At 28.2% G+C, this 20,330-nt stretch overlaps 1 protein-coding gene across 1 annotated transcript in view; it reads left to right on the plus strand.

The window, feature by feature from the left end:
* Window positions 1-5,033: 5,033 nt before the first annotated feature.
* The window catches only part of LOC111619758 (breast cancer type 2 susceptibility protein homolog), a 31,855-nt gene continuing 16,558 nt past the window's right edge, over window positions 5,034-20,330 (plus strand). The window contains exons 1-5 of the mRNA XM_023361577.1: window positions 5,034-5,099; window positions 7,358-12,223; window positions 14,894-15,081; window positions 16,818-16,946; window positions 18,151-18,222. Of these exons, the coding sequence (XP_023217345.1) occupies window positions 5,034-5,099; window positions 7,358-12,223; window positions 14,894-15,081; window positions 16,818-16,946; window positions 18,151-18,222 (5,321 nt within the window). The remainder of the gene's footprint in view (window positions 5,100-7,357; window positions 12,224-14,893; window positions 15,082-16,817; window positions 16,947-18,150; window positions 18,223-20,330) is intronic.

The following is a 20,330-nucleotide window of genomic DNA, read 5'->3' on the forward strand; positions in this document are numbered from 1 at the left end:
CTTGAGAATACAACAGAGAATAAACTGCCCAAATACCCTTAAACAAAGGAAAAGTGCATACTTTATGAAGGCATAGAGCCTTTACTACATAAAAATGAAAATTAATGAATACACTGTGTACAGTAATTTACCTGATAAGACAGACCTCAGAAAAATACTTTATGAGGCATAAAGCTATCTATAATGAAAATTAATTAACTAAGGATTTTTTTTTTGCCCTGTCAGGGTGTGGCCGAGTTATCCGGACTGCTGGGTTATCGAGTGCCGAGTTTTCGAGACTCTACTGTACCATTTTGATATATTACAATCAAAATACAGTAGACCCCCCTATAACACTTAGATACGTTCCACATTATTCGAATTTCACGTTGTAGGAATCCTTAAATACATGAGCCAATCGCAACCTGACATGTGTGAAGTTTACGGACTATGGCTGTTTGAAAGGTTTTCTTCCATAAAATTAATCGATTCTAGACTAATTCGACTCAACATTTCCAAAACACGTATAATTTTTTGGGAATAATCCGTATAAACTATGCTATAAAGAAAAAATTGTAGGATTACTTACCGAGTGTGCACTGTTCAATGTCGCCATTGCTTAAGCTTGTTTTCGTCATGGAGCAGCACACCAAACAGCGGCCGTGATTTCTGATAAGTTATTTTTCTGTGAAAAATTCGCTGAACTTTGGAGACATCATTAATATAAATAATTTTTATGGCCGTTGAATAAGAAATGTTTCTTTCACAAGAAATGTATAAAATTACAGTACTGTATTAGATTTACGGTATCTAATTTACATACTGTACAGACGATAGTAAAATCAACTTACCCACCTAAACTCTTGTGGCATGGCGCTGGACAGCAGAAAGTATATATTGATATATAATTATAATAAAGTTAAAATAAATTAATATATAATTATATATACAGTATCTAAGTTATATATAATTAATATATAATTATATGTACAGTACCTAATTTATATATAATTTATATAATACTGTCCAGACGATAGAAATCTCTCCGTAGCGTGGCGCTACGGACGGCGGGAAAGTAGTTCGGCTTCCCGATGACGTTTGAGGTGTTTATAGGGAACTTTTACTATTTTTTACGGATACCGGTAGCAATTTTTTCNACTGTACAGATGATAGTAAACTCAACTTACTCGCCTAAACTCTCCATAGCGTGTCACTGGACAGCAGAATTTCATTATAATAAAGTTAAAATAAATTAATATATAATTATATATACAGTATCTAATTTATATATAATTAATATATAATTATATGTACAGTACCTAATTTATATATAATTTATATACAATACTGTACAGACGATAGTAAACTCAATTTACCCGCCTAAACTCTCCGTAGTGTGGCGCTGGACTGCATAAAGTAGTTCAGCTGCTCGTCCACTATTAGTCCAGATTCGACCAATCCTGTCGCGACACGAGTCGGTGATGACGTTTTACGAGTCCCTTTTAGCGTCCTTATACGAATACTGTTGCAATTTTTTTGCTACATTATAGGAATCTCTGTTATAGGAACCCACATTATAGGGGGGTCGACTGTATGTAAATTAACCAAAGATTTATTAAAAGCAAAGTAATACATTATAGAGAGCAAAAATAAAAAAAATTATTAAAAAAAAAAAAGCTTTTATGCACACAATTGAAAAGCAATTGAGTCTCTAAAGATGATTCTACATATATAGATGTAAACATTTTACAAATAAAAACAAAATATGCTTATTATTTTCTAAAATATTTTAATGCCATTGAAAGATTTTTTTAGTACATTTACTTGTAGTAAGTAACTGAAAGCTTTTTTACATCTTGACAGATTTGCATATATTGACCTATATTAGGAGTAGAATCTGTAATTTGTTGTTTTAACCTTTCTATAAAGTAAAATATTTTTTCAAATTCTTTGATAGTAACTAAATTTCAATTTTTTATATATGGATTTTTGTCAATTAATAATTTATACTAAATCAAATTTTGTACTCTTTAAACTCATACTAATCATGATCTATTTGCAGTTTTCATTTTATATAATTTATGTCAGATTCTTTAAAAAGTTGAATGTTTAAATAGTTTAAACATTTGATTTTGTAATGTTTAAATTATTTTAATATTATATTACTATTAATTTCACACTGATACCTTTAAATGCAGCATATTTTCAATTATATGTTAACATTTTTTTGTTGTTTTTAACAACTTTCTTCAAAGAAGAAAAATACATTCCAAATATAAGACACCATCAGTGTAGAACGTATTAACTCAACCGGAAAATTAATGTATTTAAAGTGTAATTTTACAAATTTAAACATATGTGCTGAATGTCTCTTATTCATATAAAAATACAATAACTATCAAAAATTTACAGTAAAATAAATACAAAAAAAAATATAATTAAAACACAAATAAATAAATAAATGAATTAAAACACAATTCCCACAATCGTCTATCTGTCTGTCATTCCTTAATCTCAAGAACAAAGTTAGATAGATGAAAGTCAAGACCAGATATGGAAAGTGTAGGGGAAGGAGGCCCTGATTAAGTATATATGGATGCAAACTGGAAGTTACATTATTTCAATTCAGAATTTTCCCCTGAATGGAATTAGATAGACGACTGGCATGACCCTACTGATAACAGGAAAAGTATGACGTACAGGGGTAAGACACTACTAATTTGAGGTGGAGAGCATATATTTTAAGTTAAATAAATTTAAAATATGATTAAAAATTGCAGCCTGGCACAATGTCACAATAAATAATTGCTCATAACATATATAGTCATGTAATTGGTTCAAGCCCATTGATAAAGCTTAATAAAAGTTTCAAAATACAGTAGAGTCTCGAAAACTTGGCCTAATGTGGACCTAAGGGTAGTCGAGTTTGTGAAAATGCCGGGTTATAGGGAATGGGGTTAAAAAAATAAGTATTAGTGTTTCCTCAGAAAATACTGTACTGTACTTGTAGGTATTGTTTGCTTGAGAATACAACAGAGAATAAACTGCCCAAATACCCTTAAACAAAGGAAAAGTGCATACTTTATGAAGGCATAGAGCCTTTACTACATAAAAATGAAAATTAATGAATACACTGTGTACAGTAATTTACCTGATAAGACAGACCTCAGAAAAATACTTTATGAGGCATAAAGCTATCTATAATGAAAATTAATTAACTAAGGATTTTTTTTTTGCCCTGTCAGGGTGTGGCCGAGTTATCCGGACTGCTGGGTTATCGAGTGCCGAGTTTTCGAGACTCTACTGTACCATTTTGATATATTACAATCAAAATACAGTAGACCCCCCTATAACACTTAGATACGTTCCACATTATTCGAATTTCACGTTGTAGGAATCCTTAAATACATGAGCCAATCGCAACCTGACATGTGTGAAGTTTACGGACTATGGCTGTTTGAAAGGTTTTCTTCCATAAAATTAATCGATTCTAGACTAATTCGACTCAACATTTCCAAAATANAATTAAGATTGTTCTATTATGAAAATTGAAATTAATACTATATATTTCTTATATAGCCAATGGGAATACTTGCTTTAATCGATGAAAAGTGCTGGTTTCCAAAAGCTACTGATAAAAGTTTTGTTGAGAAACTTCTAAATTCCCATACACATCACCCAAAATTTATTAAGTCTGTACATATATTCTATAGTTATAGTTACAAAGATTTATGCATATACAGTAGTTTTTTGTTTGAATTTCTAATACAATGAATAATGTTCTTTAGTATTCATCATGATATTTGAATTGAATAATTCTAGTATTTGTTCAAAGTGGATATGTGAAACTCAAAAGTTCCAACAATAAATATAGGAAGTAAGATTTGACTCTATTTCCAGTGACTGTTTTTATTTGTTTTAATGGTGTCTATCTATGCTATGTTAAGGTTTTAGTGATTTTTATCACAAAATTTCAGTGCAATTTTATGAACTACTTCTTAATAGCTCATTATGTTGTTAGTTTATTTTTTTGTTGTTTATTGTATATCAAACAAAATATAGTTCATATGCAATTTCTAATAAGGTGTACTATGCAAATTTATTTGTTGTATTACTACTTAAAATTACCTACTAGTGATCAAGTGGATAAGACCACTGAACACTAGTAGTTGGTCATGGGCTTGCACCTTGTCTGTGGGTTGATCACATGGAGTTTTCTGGGTTAATTCACATTTGTAACATCTAAATAGGGGCTAGTTTCTCATAAAAGTCCTCCTGGGGACATCCCCCTTGGCAGATCACCCACATGTTGCATTGCTTTAACTAAATAAACTGTATTACTGCTTAAAAAAGTAGCCTTTAATAACATCATTAAGTATTTGTGATTAAAGTAATTGGCATTTGTAACATTTAATTTCATACTAAAGTCATGAATTGATGATTAAAGTCATGGTTTTCTGAAATGTTTTATTGTCATTTGAGGTAACTTGGATGGACAGAAACAAGTTAGAACTTTCCCAAAAGAAATAATGAAAAAATTTCTTGATATTTGGATCACTTCAAGAACACTTTAGATTTAGTTAACAGGATTTGGCTGTATTTTAATTGATATTGAGATTTTATTAAATAATATTTATAAACAAGTATTATTCATACTTGTTTATAAATATTATTTGTTTATTATTATTGACTATTAACAATTATAATTGTTACTGATTGATTCGATTAGTAACAATAATAATCATTAATAGTAACAAATATTAGCAGTTACTCTCTGATCTTATGTTGGAAGAAGACGCAATTTTATCTTCTTGCATATTATCTGACAGTAGGCATTTCAAATTCATCAATAGTTGTTCAAAATCTTGTCTCAGTTACTTCTTTCAGACATTTTCATCTAGGAGAAAGAATTGGACACTATGATTATTATGCTGATTGACAAAGGTTTAGATATAATATTGTTAAAAGGAAAATAGACTGATAATTGACAGTTATTCCAATCTCTAATTGATCTTTCTCTGGAAAGTAAAAATAGTACGTTTATGGACTTACTAATGCCACTTTTGAAGTATAAAGCCAAGTTTACTTCCAAAACATTATTAGAAGAAACTGCCATTAAAGTGAGACATTGAATACTGGAGAACATCTGTTGATCAAACAGAAACCTTATTGAGTCTCATTGCTTAAATAAAGGAGTCAACAAAGTGTTATTCAAGAAGTCCTTTTGAATGTTCTAGGTTATCTCTGGTTGTATTGGTTAGGAAGAAAGACAGCAACCTGGAGATTTCATGAAAATTGTTGAGAAGCAAAGAATCTAGCTATTTGCTTCACTATCAAAACAAGCAAATAACTAGATTCCTGTCTTGTTTTGTGATATTTCTTGTGAGGATGAGGAGAATTTTGCTTTACAGATCCATCTTTTGAATGCTGATCTTATACAAAAAAATTTTTTTGGTGTTTCTTTATACTGGAAAGTATAGGAAAGTGTTTGCAACTTTTTAATTTTCTTCAACTATGTATATGTTAGTGTCCAAATGATGTATTACCTTTTCATCTATTTACCTAGAATCTTTTATAGTAACAATTTGACACCTAAATTATGATTTTCAAATAATGAGATTCTGATGATGGAGTCTATATTTTCTGAAAGAGTATAATAAATATTTGATCTAATCTATGACTTCTAAAAATTTAACAGTTGATATGAGAATTTTTATAGATATAAGAAGAGTCAGTTTTACCAGCAATAATAATTTAAATGAAAAAGTAATAAAAATTAGTAAATATTTATTGAATTCATATTGAATGCTAAATTTTAATTAGATTGATGAGATTCATAAAAGTAAACTCTGTTTTGAATTATGAAGTTACAAATTTTGATCATACTGATTTATTGACAAGACTGTCTTGGTTATAAAATCATACTGCTGCTTTTTATTACCAGCATAGAGGTATGAAGGAGTACAGTCGAGAGTTGATATTTGGCACAGAGTATTATGTGCCCAAATCATTTGCACATAAAAAAATCCAGACTCGTAGGTAGTCGGGATCGAGAACCGAGTCAAAATAAAATCCAAAATGGCGACCCTCTTCTACAAATAGACAAAACAGCCATTTCACCCCACCAAAGTCAGGTGGGGGAGAATACCACCCACAGTCATTCTAAGAAGTGAACTCTGACCTTAGGACCGAACACGTAGTTTCTTCTATGTTAAATAAAATTTGTAATCTAATTTTGTAAATTTGGGAGTTCTTCAAATATGACGTTAAAACGGTTTTATGTCGTTACAAGTGGGTTTTTGTAACATTATTTAGTATAGTAAAATCGTGGGACCAATAAAAATTTGACATGTAAGACAGAGGGTGCCATCGCATGACCTTTGCCCTTTGACCTCACTTTGCTTCTAAACTCTAATGAGGAGAGACATCTTTTTACTTTATTTAGTTAACCTTTCGATTTGACAGTCATGCCAATCTTGGATTTATATTATATCTCAATGCTATTCTAAATATCGCATAGCCAATCCAAATTAAGTAAATTATTTGCCTGGATCATTTCTCAGTTAATTTTTATCGGCGGAACACGTGGTCGAGGTCAATGTGGACATCACAGACAAGGTAGGACATGCCACATACAGATTTTAGCCACGCCACTATAGACGTTATATTAGGGTTGTTGTTACATCCAATGACGTTATAATCAGGTTAAACTGTATATTGTTTGTACAAAATAAAATAATAATTTCGGATGATACAATAGCCACAATTATTTTTTTCAAAAACAGGAAATTTTTGTTATGCATCGACAAAAATTCAACCCTGGCCGTTACACAACGAAAAGAAATTTTGACATTGGATAGGGTATACTGGATAGGTTAATTTCACTGAAAATGCATCATGGATGACCTCGTGGTTGTGCCTGGTGAAGTTTGAACGATCGCGCTCAAAAGCAGCGATACCAAAGAAGATTGGAGAATGAGAACGAGACCCACTTGAGCATCAAAATGATTCCACTTAGTAGTGAGTCTCCAAGACATAGTCTTGTCCCAAATACGGCTTTGCCATTTTACTTGTTTTAAAAGTAAAATTTCAATTCAATTTCTTTAAAAATGCTTCTATAATTTAATTTTGTATTAAATTGATAATTCATAATTACACAATTCCAAATTACAATGTTTTGATAGTTTAATTTTAATAAATAATAACTTAAATGATTATCTGATTTTACAATAACACATTAGCTTTCATAATCAGTTAATGGTTTAAATAATTGTAATAATCATAATCATATAAATGTTACTTTATAATATATTTCTTCAGTTTGGAGAGTATTAATTATCTGATTATTCATATATTTATACTTGATTCAATTTTTTAGGTTGTTCCAAAGAACTTGTTTTCTGTAGAAAATCAGAAAATAGAAGAAAAAAATGGTAAAGTAGATGATCCTCCTTCTTATGTAGATACGTGTTTGGAAGATAATTCCATCATCAACATGAATACTAATAAAGAATGCAATAAAATGCATTTTCGGTCAGAATATGTTGATATGACTCTTATGGCAAATCCTTTTTTAAAGGAGAGATTTATCATTAAAACTAGCGAAAGTACTTTAAATGAAAATGTTGTTGATATATTGCAAAATCTTATTTCTTCTCAAAAATTTATAATAGAAAATGAAGGAATGAAGGAAATGCCATTGACTACGTGTAAAGCAGGTAATTCGAAGATTTGTACAGAAGATAATAAAGCTAATAATGCAACGTGTAATGTAAATTCTGATTTTTGCACAAATTCTATGAAGAGTGAACTATGTTCATTTGGTAATAATGAAACTATTTGTAAAACTTTGAGTTTTCTTTTTGCTAGTCAGTTTTCATTCCCTAATACTTGTAAAAAAAATGAAGTTTGTAACAATAATGAGAGTGTAGTTATGCCATATATAAATGTTCATAAGAAAACTCAAGACAGTATAATTAAAATATCTACAAATGAGGAACAACATTCAGTTTTTAATGTTGATAAAGTCAGAACTGATGAATCTAAAAATCAACTATTTAATGAAACATCAAGTTTGGCTACAGATGATAAACTATTTGAAAATATGAATATATCTTATTGTAATAATGATTCAAATTATGATATTCAAAAGTTTTCATTTATAAGTCAAAATAACAGTTATACAAAACTTGAAATAAAGGAGATAAATCAATCAAATGAAGATATTTCTGTGCCAAAACTTAATTTTTCTGACATGGAAATGATAAAAGAAGACTATTCAGCAAATCTCCCTCAAGAAAATATTGATTGTCATAATGTTAATTTTGAACTAATAACTGGAAGAAACTTGAACATTTTGCCTCAAAAATCTGCCTCATTTTATTCAGCTAATGGTAAACCCATTATTATAAATAAAAACTCTTTACAGCAAGCAAAAGAAATGTGGGATAAAGTAACAAATGATTCTTGGAACTGTAATTTAAATCAACATAATCCCAATATTAATCATAATGAAAATAATTATGCAAAATTATTAGCTAATACATTCCAAAATACAAATGAAAATGTTTCAAAGTTAAACTCAATAAATGCTCAAAAGTTTTGTAGGGATCCTGTAAATAATAATACTAACTTAATTGAATTAAATACAGCAGAAAATTATAGTCAGTCAAAACATATTAATTCTAAAACAGATCAAAAAGAATTAATAGAACTTCCATCAACAGATAATCCAGAGTGTAAATTAAATATAGATTCTGATAAGAATTTAAGTACAGAAAGTACATACAGTAAAAATTTTGATATTGAAAAAGAAATAGAAAGTCAAGTGTATCATTCTCCTGATTTTCCTTTAACTCAAGTAATGGAAGTAGCTGAAATCACATATGCTTGTTTACAAGAAATGGAAAAAGGATTTAGTCATACCTTTAGTCAGTTTTCTCCAAATCCTACAAAAATAAACAATGATTTTCAAAATGTTAATGAAGTTAATTTATTTCAATGTGGAGAAAATATCTTAGAAGATAATTCAATGAAACATATGGATAACAAAGTAAAATATTTTAATATTGATAGATCAATAATACAAAAAAGTAATTTGGATACAATAGAGGATAAAATTAATACGGATCCATTGATAATTTCAAGAAGAAATAATTTAAAAAATTTAGGTAATCATGCATCAGAAAAGCAGATTAAATGCAGAACTGAATTATTTAAAACTAACAATAATTTAAATTGCTTATTTAGCAACATAGAAGATGTTAAAAAAGAAACTAGTTCAAATTACCAATTTAGTTTTGAGGTTAAAGATGCAAAAAATTTTAAAGGATTTACAACTGCTTCAGGAAAAGATATACATTTGTCTGAAAAAGCTTTGAACAAATCTAAAGAAATATATGCTGAATTAAATAAATGCGAATTATCAATTTTTGATCAAAAAGAAGAGATAAATAATAATTCTGTTGATTTGTCATTGATCGATCTCGATTTTTATTCAGATGTGGAACAAGTGAATTTTCTGAACTTAAATAAGAAAGAGTCAATAAAAGAATTAGCTGTAGAATCTTTTAATGAAAACATAAATTTTAATAAAACTGATAATACATCAAAATCAACTATGACTACTGTAATAAATTCTTTGAATGAGAACAGTAAATATGAAAACAAAGACTATGTAATACCTAATGATAAAAGTTTAGAAAATCATTTAAAAGAAAAAATAAAAAAAATTCCACATCAAACTACAGTTTTAAATGATGATAAACTATCATTTTTTACAGCAGCTGGTAAAGAATGTATTGTATCTGAAGATGCTTTACAAACTGCAAAAAAATTATTTAATGAAAGCAGCAGTAAAATTTTTACGAAAGGATCAGATATTGAAGGAATTATTAATGAAAATAATGACAAAAATTTAGATACAGATGAAGCTGATTATCTTCCTACTTTTGATATGAGTTATTTTACTGCTTGCAGTCATCAGGATAATATTGATGATGATTCACAGGATGATAAAAAGTTATTTATTAGTATTGACAACAATGAAAAACATAAGGCTGTTTTGGAAACTAATAAACATAACAATGTTTTTAAATCGGAAAAGTTTTTATCAACTAAGTTTTCATCAACAGATCATGAGCTTTATGTTAATGAAATAAATGAAGAAGCTAATCCAAAGATGTCTCATTTAAAACAATATGAGGAATGTTTTGACAATCAAAGAATTCAAACCAACAATGAAAATATTCTATTGGAAGATCAAAAAGATAAAGCTAAAGATGTATGTAGTAAAGAATATATCAAATTAAATACTAGTGATTTAGAAATAAAAACTGATAATCTAACTAAAGGTGGAGATGAGTTAATTTTGAATGAAAATATAGTAGAAGCTAAATCAAATTTAAAAGATGAAAATCCTGTAGAACTTAGTGATGTTCAAGAGACATTTATGTATAAAAATTATAATGACCAAATATCTGAAACATTACATGCCGATATTTCAGATGATTCAACAAAAAATATTCCTACAGATTTTCACACTGAATATGAAAAAGAAAATGTAAAATATGAACCAGATGATAAAGAGATAGAAATATATAAAAATAAATCTGTATTCAAAATACATAATTCAAAATTTCCTAGCTTTTCCACTGCTTCTGGAAAAAAGATTTGTATATCATCTGAATCATTGTCAAAAGCAAAAACAATTTTGAATGATATCTCAAATGATAATTTAAACGAAATACAAAAAATTAAAGATCTTATAATGACTAATTCAGAAAGCATTGAGCAATTACATTTTAATCGAGTTTCTGATGAAAATACGCATAATGCTACATACAAAACAAATGCAACAAATAAATTAGAATTTAATTTAGAAAATAATGCTGAATTGAATGATAAAAATTGCAAATATTATTTTGAAAATGAAAATAATGTGATATTACCAGAAAAAAGTGATTGTGCAAATTCTCATAACCCACTAAAATCAATATATGTTGAGAAAAATTTTGTTCATGACAAATCTCAGGAATTTAAAGAATGTAAAAAACAATATTCTTTTAAAGAGGAAGAAATTAATAATTCTGAAATTACTGTTCAAAATATTAAAATTGCTAATGAGAATCTTATTCAAACTGAATCACATTTACAAATTCAACAACAGTTTCCCTCAGATATAAGCAAATTTCCTGTATTTAATACTGCTAGTGGAAAAAAAGTTACAATTTCTGAAAATGCATTAAAGAAAGCAAAAACAATTTTAAACAATGATCCTGCAGAATGTAATTTGTCTGTAAATGAAAAGTTCCAATTAATGAAGGAAAATGAAACATGTGAATTGTTGAAATTTCCAGGATTTTCCACAGCAGCAGGAAAAAGTGTGGTAATTTCGGAAAATTCAATACAAGCTGCCAAAATTCTGCTTAAAGATAGTGAAATTAAATTGAATAAGTTAGATGAACAAAGCAATACTAAATTTGGGTTTATTCCATCAAAAAATCAAGACTTTCATAATAATCAGATTGGATTTAATAGTGCAGCTGGAAAAAAGATTTTAATATCAGAAGCAGCTTTAAACAAAGCAAAATTATTATTCCAACATTCATATACAGAAAGTAATAATTTAGAAAGCAACTTTGAAAAAGATAAACATTTTAGCAATTTCCATGATAAAAACAAATTGAACAGTGATTATTGTGATGTCTATGACACTGAACAGGTCATAAAAAATCATTCTGTTTTAATGAAAGAAGACAAAAAAACAACTAATGATAATTTGAATGATATAACTAAGTCAAATAATGTTCATCACAGCGAAGTTTCACTTACTGAAACTATTAAACGACCAAAAACTGAAAATAATAATAAAGATAGAAAAGATAATCCAGTAAAAAGGACTTTAGATGAATTAAATTTATTATATTTACCTCAAAATCAAAAAAGAAATAAAATTGGAAAAGCAGATTTTGGAAGCAATGACATAAAAGATACAGATAACATAAATGATAAGGTAAATTTTAATTTACCTCAGACAGTTTTTCCTGTAACTGATAAAAGCAGTATAGAAAAAAAAAGATATTTTGCTATGAAAAATCAAGAAGAGAGGATTAAAAATAAGTACAATAAAAAAATAAATATTCTTCCTGGTAAGCTGTGGATAACGAAAACTAGTGGCATATCACGACAGAGCTTGAGGAAATTTGTTAACAATTTACTCCCCTTCACTTCAAGTACAAAAAAGGTAAAATTTTAGTTATTATTAAATAAAATAAATCATATATTAAATTAGTTATTTAATAATTTTATAAAGTAAAATAAAAACTATTAATATATTTTAAATTAATTCTAGAGCTTACTATAGTTTTTATAGTTTTAAATTTTTTAATTGAAATTTTATTAGTTCAATAGAGCATTGATTATTTAAAAATCTATTATATGAAAAAATGATTTTAAGAAATTATTTCCTAATAATAATTGTTTACTATCTTTGATAGGCCTGCTATTGAGCTCTCTCATTATTATTAACTTAACTATTGTGTACATTTTACTTTGAATTCAAAGTTTCATCAGTACATTGTAGATTACATGAAAGACTAGTTCTTATTTTTAATAAATTATATAATCTTTTCATTGTTTCTAGTCGTTTATATGTATAAAGCTTTTATGCTTTAATCTTTTTTTCACCCTTGTATTAGAATTAAAATGGATATTTTAAATTAAATGTTCCATTATGGTTCACAGTTGCACACGCAGAAGTGCAACCATAAACTTAAGGATGATCCAAACTCTGCCCGTCTCTATGTTATGTAACATTAAATACTTAGTTTACTTTTTTGGTACTTTTATAGATGGTAGCTGTAGAAAATACAAGGCAAGAACCACTTGCCTCGTATTTTCTACATCTACCATCTATAGCAACCCTTGTAAACAGATTCTACCCAGTCAATTACTCAATATTTTTTTTGATGTAAACTTGTAACCAATAACCAACTATTATAAGGATTGAAGAGCGGTCATTAAGACTCAAAATGCATTTTCTCTAATAAAACCTATATGGTAAGTAGAAGTTGCAGTGTAACATGAGTAAACTGTGTTCAGAATTTTTAGTATGTTAACATACCTGTACAATGTGTAAGCTTACCAACTTTTAGGGGAGATTCAGTTAATCTTGCATCAGGGAGAGTCTAGGAGCTCTTCATATGTGGGTGGTGGTGTTGGAGGCAAAGACGACATGTCCTTACAAAATCCCATTTATTATAGTGAATAACACGTTTACATGTATGTTGAATGGGTAACTAGAAGTTTGCATTGGATGAAGTTATTCTAGTGTCTGTCACAGTCCAAGGATAGTTAGAAGTTCAGTCCTGTCAAATGAAATTAGCATGGAAGTTTGATGATGGCCCCAGGGAAGAGGTGATGTAAGAGAGTGGCCTGTTTAGTTGCAAGTTCTTCGATGTCGAGATGTGTCGAATGAGTCAGAATAATCCTGGGAGGATGTGACAGATTAATCATACCTTTTGTGTTTAGAGAGAACTGCCTCTCAACCTTGAGATTTGGGGTTTTTATAGTATTTCTCCCTCAAATCTCATCTTTTGATTGGTTTTAGTTTCCTTATTTTGCTTTCTTCTGCCTCCAGGTGAGGTCTGAGAGCAGTTCGGGTCATGAGAAAGGTCCATTCAGGACAGTGTCTCTCGACTCTGACCAGGAGATGTTGATGGAACCTAGACCTCTACACTCATAATTAAGCCCTTTATTTCCTATCTTATGACATTTTAGAATTTGAATGATCTGACATGATCATTCAAATTCTAAAATGAATCACAGACTGCTATAGACTGGGATCTTTAGCAATGAATCCCAGCTTTGTGAACAGACTCAAACAAATTATTTATAGAGCTACAATTTGAAAAAACTGTAGACCTTTAAATTCCTACTATCTGTCTGTCCTTCCGTAATCTCAAGAACAAAGTTAGTTAGATAAAATATGAGACAAAATATGGAAGACTAGAAGCAGGAGGACCTTATTAACTATCTTCTAAATAACTAAATAATGTGCAAACCAGAAATCACATTATTTCAATTCAAAATTTTCCCTGAATGGAGTTAGATAGATGACTGACACGACTCTGTTGTTAACAGGAAAATTATGATGTATAGGGGCAAACACTATTAAAAAATTCAGAACAATGTGAAGAAAAATTGCAGCCCAGCATTGCAACAATGTCACAATAAAATAATTGCTCATTTTGTTATGTACTTTTATTTTATGTTTAAAAGATGTCACATATTTATGTTAAATAATGATGTATTTATCAGTGAAGTCCAGAAACACAATAATGGTGAAAATCATTTCAAGTTTGGATAATATAAGTTCAAATTTCAAACATTTTTATACAACAGTGTGACTAGTGTTAATTAATGGAGCTTTCAAATAACAAAATGCTAGATAGAAAAAAATATTTTTATTATATTAATATATAGATGTATTGATAGTAATATAATTATTAACAATAATTGAATACATGATTCAAATTCTGCTCTGAGTTGATTTTTTCTTCTACGTGTGTTAAATTAATTTTATTAATTAATTCAATTTGATTATTTATAATTTTTAAGTTTAATGCAAGATAACAGCATCGGCTATTTCTAATTAGTTTCAAGCAGTAAATTTGTAAAATTTCATCATTTTAATTTAAGAAGTTCAGTGATAATTAATTGATATATATTTAATTTTTAACATAATTGGATAAACTAAATATACATATTTTAAGAATCTTTTATACTTTTTTATGTTTAGAACATTATTTTGCTTATGGCTCATTTTTTTAAGAAAAATAAACATATTAATGGTAACTTAAGAGGAAATAAAAATATATAATAGTAAAACAAATGATAAAAATTTTAATTTCAGATTTATGAAGATGATGTTTCAGAAGCTCTGTATTCATCAACAGCTTTAAATGCAATAGATTTTACTTTTAAGGCTGAGGACTATTTTGATTTAGATACGTGCAATCAATGTATTGATATTAAAATTGCCGATGGTATGACTATTGTTTTAAATAAAAGTAATGAAATAGGAATTGAAGAAATTTGCAAGTAAGTCAATTTCATAAAAATAAATTCTAAAAATTTTAATTTTTAATATTCTCTATTGGAAAGTTTGATTTAATTAATGACTCAAATAATTAAATATTTATTTATAGTTATTTTAATTTTAAAGTTTGTCTTTTGAATGTATGCAATTACTTATTTTTTCAACATCTTACTTATTATCAATTTCTAGAACTTCTTGTTTTATTCTTTCTGGTTTAGTTCTAAATTTATTTTAAGTGATTTGTTTATGTTGTTTGTTCTTTTGTGTTTCTATAAAATTTTTCGAAAACTAAAAGGACTACAGTTGGATTTTTTGGCATTGTAATATAATATAATTTTTATTAGTATGCATATTCAAGGGGAGTCAGAATTTTATATATGTTAAATGAGAAGAAAGTAAATTGCCACTTATACTAATTGATTTGTTAATGTCATAGTATGAAATATGACATCAGCTTAACTCTCGATAAAAATATTCATATCTGAAAGAATTTAGAAGATATAAAATAAAAACTTCTATAAGTCAGTTTACCATAACTATTGCCAAAGCTAAGCAACCTTTTAAACATTTATTATTATAATTTATAATAATAATAACAATAATTTTGTTAGGGTGATTAATTAAGGGTATAACATGTTACTGTACTTCTACCTTTGGACTATATTTTTTGGACTTTGGTCATGAATATACAATTAACATAATGTGCGTTTTTAAACTATTTTAGTTAGTTACATAAAACAAAATTATTCAAAATTAATATCTGCATAAATCTGGAGACCAGTGATCTTATTAGGGTGAGCAATCCCAGGAATTTTTAGGGGATTGTCCTAGCTAGATATATAAGAGTCCTTTCCCTCACTATTCAGTTGCCCCATTGTATACATAGGGCAAAAAGAGAGGGAAAAAATGTTTATAAGAATAAATTTTTTCTAAACTAAGAAATTAAATTATAATTGGAGTGAAACAAAGTAAACTATTTGAAATTAGAAACATACAAAAAAATAACCTAATTGCTGAATTAGGTTATTTTTATTTAATATAAATGTTGATGAATTTAGGATTATAATTTTCACAAATCAAACCTAAATTCAAAATTTCCAGCAAATAAAAGTCAAAAATACACATAGAACGTTTTCGGCCACTAAATTTATCGGCCTTCCTCAGGAAATATAAACTGGAAAAACTGTTCTATAAATAGAACTTAGCTGTCTTTTAAATTTTTAAAAGAACAAAAATGGCTGTGACGTATCATGTATGACGTATGTTATGAGTCTAGATAGCGTTTCCACACTGATGATACAGGAATGACATGCGTGTTGATGCAGTTTCCACTTAGTGGAAACGCTATCTAGACTCATAATATATGTCATACACGATACGTCACAGCCGTTTTCATTCTTTTAAAAATTTAAAAGGCAGCTAAGTTCTATTTATAGAATGGTTTTTCCAGTTTATATTTCCTGAGGAAGGCCGATAAATTTAGTGGCCAAAAACATTTGATGTGTATTTTTGACTTTTATTTGCTGGAAATTTTGAATTTAAATGTGATTTGCAAATATTACAGTTCCAGTTTTTGGTGAGGTTGTATTTATTTTGGATTATAATTTTGTAAATCTATGTATTTGTTTCAATTATTTACTTTGAAGCAAAATGTAAAGATTATAAAAAATTTAATCTAGTAAATTTATTCCAAAAATAGTATATATTAGTGCTTATATATTTAATTTTTTATTCTTAGAGCATTTTTAGACGGTCCTGGAGTGGATCCTAATCTTGTGAATAATGATTGGATACATAATCATTATACATGGATTGTATGGAAATTATCAGCAATGGAGAAGGCATTTCCGTGCATATTTTTAAAAAAGTAAATAATTCAGTATATATTTATCTGTAATTTTGGCAATTATAATTTTATACAGATAATGCAGATCTTATTTAATATTTGCGCATTTTAATATTAATTTAAAAATTTAATATTAAAGTATGTAAATCTTAAATTAAAAATTAATTTATTTTATATTATATTGATATGAAAAATAAGTAGTATATATTGTATTCAGTTTAAAATTTCAATATTATCAAGTTGTAAAGGTAAAATTTAGACATTTAAAGTTTTTCTAGAAACAACTTGAATAAATATTCTAGAATGTTCAATGTGTAGAGTAAGCAGGTGGAGTTTCATTACATTTTCATTGGAAATAGGTACATCAGCAATGCCTGAAAATATGAAACTTCAAACAGAAAGAAGTTTTGAAAGAACACGTTTGCATGCTGTATCTCTCTCACTTTAAAAGTGGCCACAATATAAAGAAGACTCAGTCTCATCTGCAAAGCATTTAACCAGCTGTTGCAAATGTCAAAGGGTTGATAATGCAGAAGAAGGCAATGATCTGCATTTTGCATCATCATTATAGGGGTTACTTTCATCCAAACAACGTCATTATCATGAAAGAACTCTTGTGAATAAGTAGATTGTTTGAACACCAAGATCAGAACTTGACAAAATCCGATACTGCCACAACTATGCACCAGCACATAGAGCAAATATGACTGTAGAGAAGATAGTTAATCTAGGCTGGGAGGTTCTGCCTCATCTACCTTATAGCCCAAACTTGGTGCCAAGTGACTACATCTGTTTTGTGGCCTGCAGAACAATATTGCCAATATTGTCAGTTAAGTGACAATATCCATGCTTGAGACTTTCTTCAAAGAAAAACCTCAGTCATACTATGCTCATGGAATAGAAAGTTTGTGCAAAGATTGTGAGATGTGATTTATATTGATGGTAATTATCTACAAGATTGAATTACAATTTAGTTTTGTAGATAATCACCATTAATAGAAATCACATCTTGCAATCAATATATTTCAATCACTAATTGTAATTGTTGTTGATTCAATTGGCAATAAAATATTTTTTTCAAAATGTCTAAATTTTATTTTTACAATCTGATAAAATTAATAAATAGAGTTAATGAAAAATATTTTATATAATTAAAATTGATTAGGTAGTTTTTTAAAAGGTTAAATTTAATATGTTATTTTTGTAAATATATTTATTATTTTAGATGTTTAACTCCTGAAAATGTGTTATTACAACTCAAATATCGTTATGACAAAGAAATAGATCAAAATCAAAGGTAAATTTTTAGGTTACATTTTGTTATAAGAAATTAATTAATAATAGTTTTAGATTTTTTGCTGTATTATGATTTTTGTTGTTATTGTTGTTGTTATGTTATATTTATTAATTTTAGAGAATGAACTTACATGATTTCAGTTTTTAAGGATTAAGATTTAGAGAAAGAACTGTAAATTACAAATTATTGTTATTTATTTTTTATCTAGGAGTGCATTTGCTAATAAATTTCATTAGAATTCAAGAAATACGAACATTTATATTGAAAATTTTTGACGTCTTAAATTTACATCTTATATAAGGAATAACAATGCCAAAATACTATTTTTATTTTTATATTAGGTTAACAGATTTGCTTTAACCTGCATTCTGGGGCATATGTATCCAGCATATACATATAAAAACATCATATAATCACATGATGTTTTTATTGAATTTCTCAAAAATAAATAATAGTTGAACTGTGGCTTTGTAATATTTCTGAACTGATATATTTTGAAGTGATTTCTACAGAGGTTTTCAACTTTATGACTTTTTCAGAGAAATTTTATGAAAAACAATACCTTACTATCACCTGCAGTAAATTCTCTTGCAGAATGAGAGAGCACTGTACTCTTGATTATTGCACATAACAATTACGATTCAATAAAATAACAATGTAGAATATTTAAGCTTTATCACGATGCTACACATTCTAATTTTTTTTCTCCTGCTTTCAATAACTGGACTAATTAAAATTTATTTCAAGTAAGTCATTGCAGCTATTTTTGATGTGATTTTCTCACTTTGATGTTATCACCCTGCTTTCTAGTGATCAGAGGATGATAAGAAATTGAATACTTTCAATTTTGCAACAATTAAAATTTATGTTCATTATGTAGCAATACCATTTAGTAATTGTGGCCCAAGCATTTATTTGGTAATTTTATCAATATTTTTTAAAATTATTAAAAATAAAATTATAGAATTTACTACTGGCAATACTAGTTGTTAAATCTAAAAGAAAACATTCTCCTGAGTGCAATAAAGCAATTTGTTATTCATTTGACCCACTACTGACAGAGAAGGGAGTTTTTGAAAACAAAGTAATAAAATGATTAGCAGTTTGTTGTCCTTCACAGTGTGGGACTGGCAAAGTCTTTACTTTTGTGGGAGACAATAAACTAAGCTTTACTACTTGAAAATTGAAAGATAATACAATCCTGTGAAATTTAACAAATATGATGTCAATAAGTGAAAGTTGAAGTGATTTATAGTGAGTTGAAATTTGTTAAGTTCAGTTTTTTGCATTTACAGATCAAATTACAGAAAATATTAAAAACAATCTCATTTTTTTAAACCCACAAGTATTTTATACTGTTAGATAGTAAAGAAAGTCTAGAAATCAAAGATAAAATTGTTGTCAAGCATATATATCTGTAAAAATATAAAATTTGCATTATGTATCCTGCAAAGACACATGCCCCAAGTGACTTTACAATACTGTAGGTGACCAAAGGAGAGTTTAAGTATAAATATATTTTTAACTCTTTCCACCCTATGGGCACTAAGAGAGCCTCTTTTTAGCATGCCCATTATGGGTTTGGCCAGGCCCACAATGGGGTGACTGGGCAGTGAGGGATGGGGCCCAACATATCTAGATGGACTACCCTCGAAAAATTTCCTGTGGATATTTGATCCCATTTGGATTCAAACCCAGATTCTCCAGAGTAGTAGGCTGCCATCTTGACCACTTGGCCATCTGGCCAAGTTAAATACAGTAGAACCTCGATTATCTGGACTAATTGGGGATGAAGGTAGTCCGGATAAGGAAAAATCCGGATAATCGAAACAGATACTTTAATTTGTTTTTTAATGATAATACAACACGTTTTCTTTTCGATGATATATCGGTAATATTAAAAGTAAATACTGTATTTAAATCGTGATCAAATTTTCAAGAAACAAACGTTCGTATTGAATTTGGACTACTACTGACCAACGCTAACAGACTACCTATTGTTTAAAAGGCCCTCTGGTGGCGCAAGAAGACGGATTTTATAAAATAAAAAGCAGTTGAAACTGCATTTTTATGAATAAAAATTTGACAAACTATTTATCGTTTTATGA

The sequence above is a fragment of the Centruroides sculpturatus genome, unplaced genomic scaffold (genome assembly GCF_000671375.1).
Source record: "Centruroides sculpturatus isolate CEXI.00-Female unplaced genomic scaffold, Cexi_2.0 scaffold88, whole genome shotgun sequence".
Lineage (NCBI taxonomy): Eukaryota > Metazoa > Arthropoda > Arachnida > Scorpiones > Buthidae > Centruroides > Centruroides sculpturatus.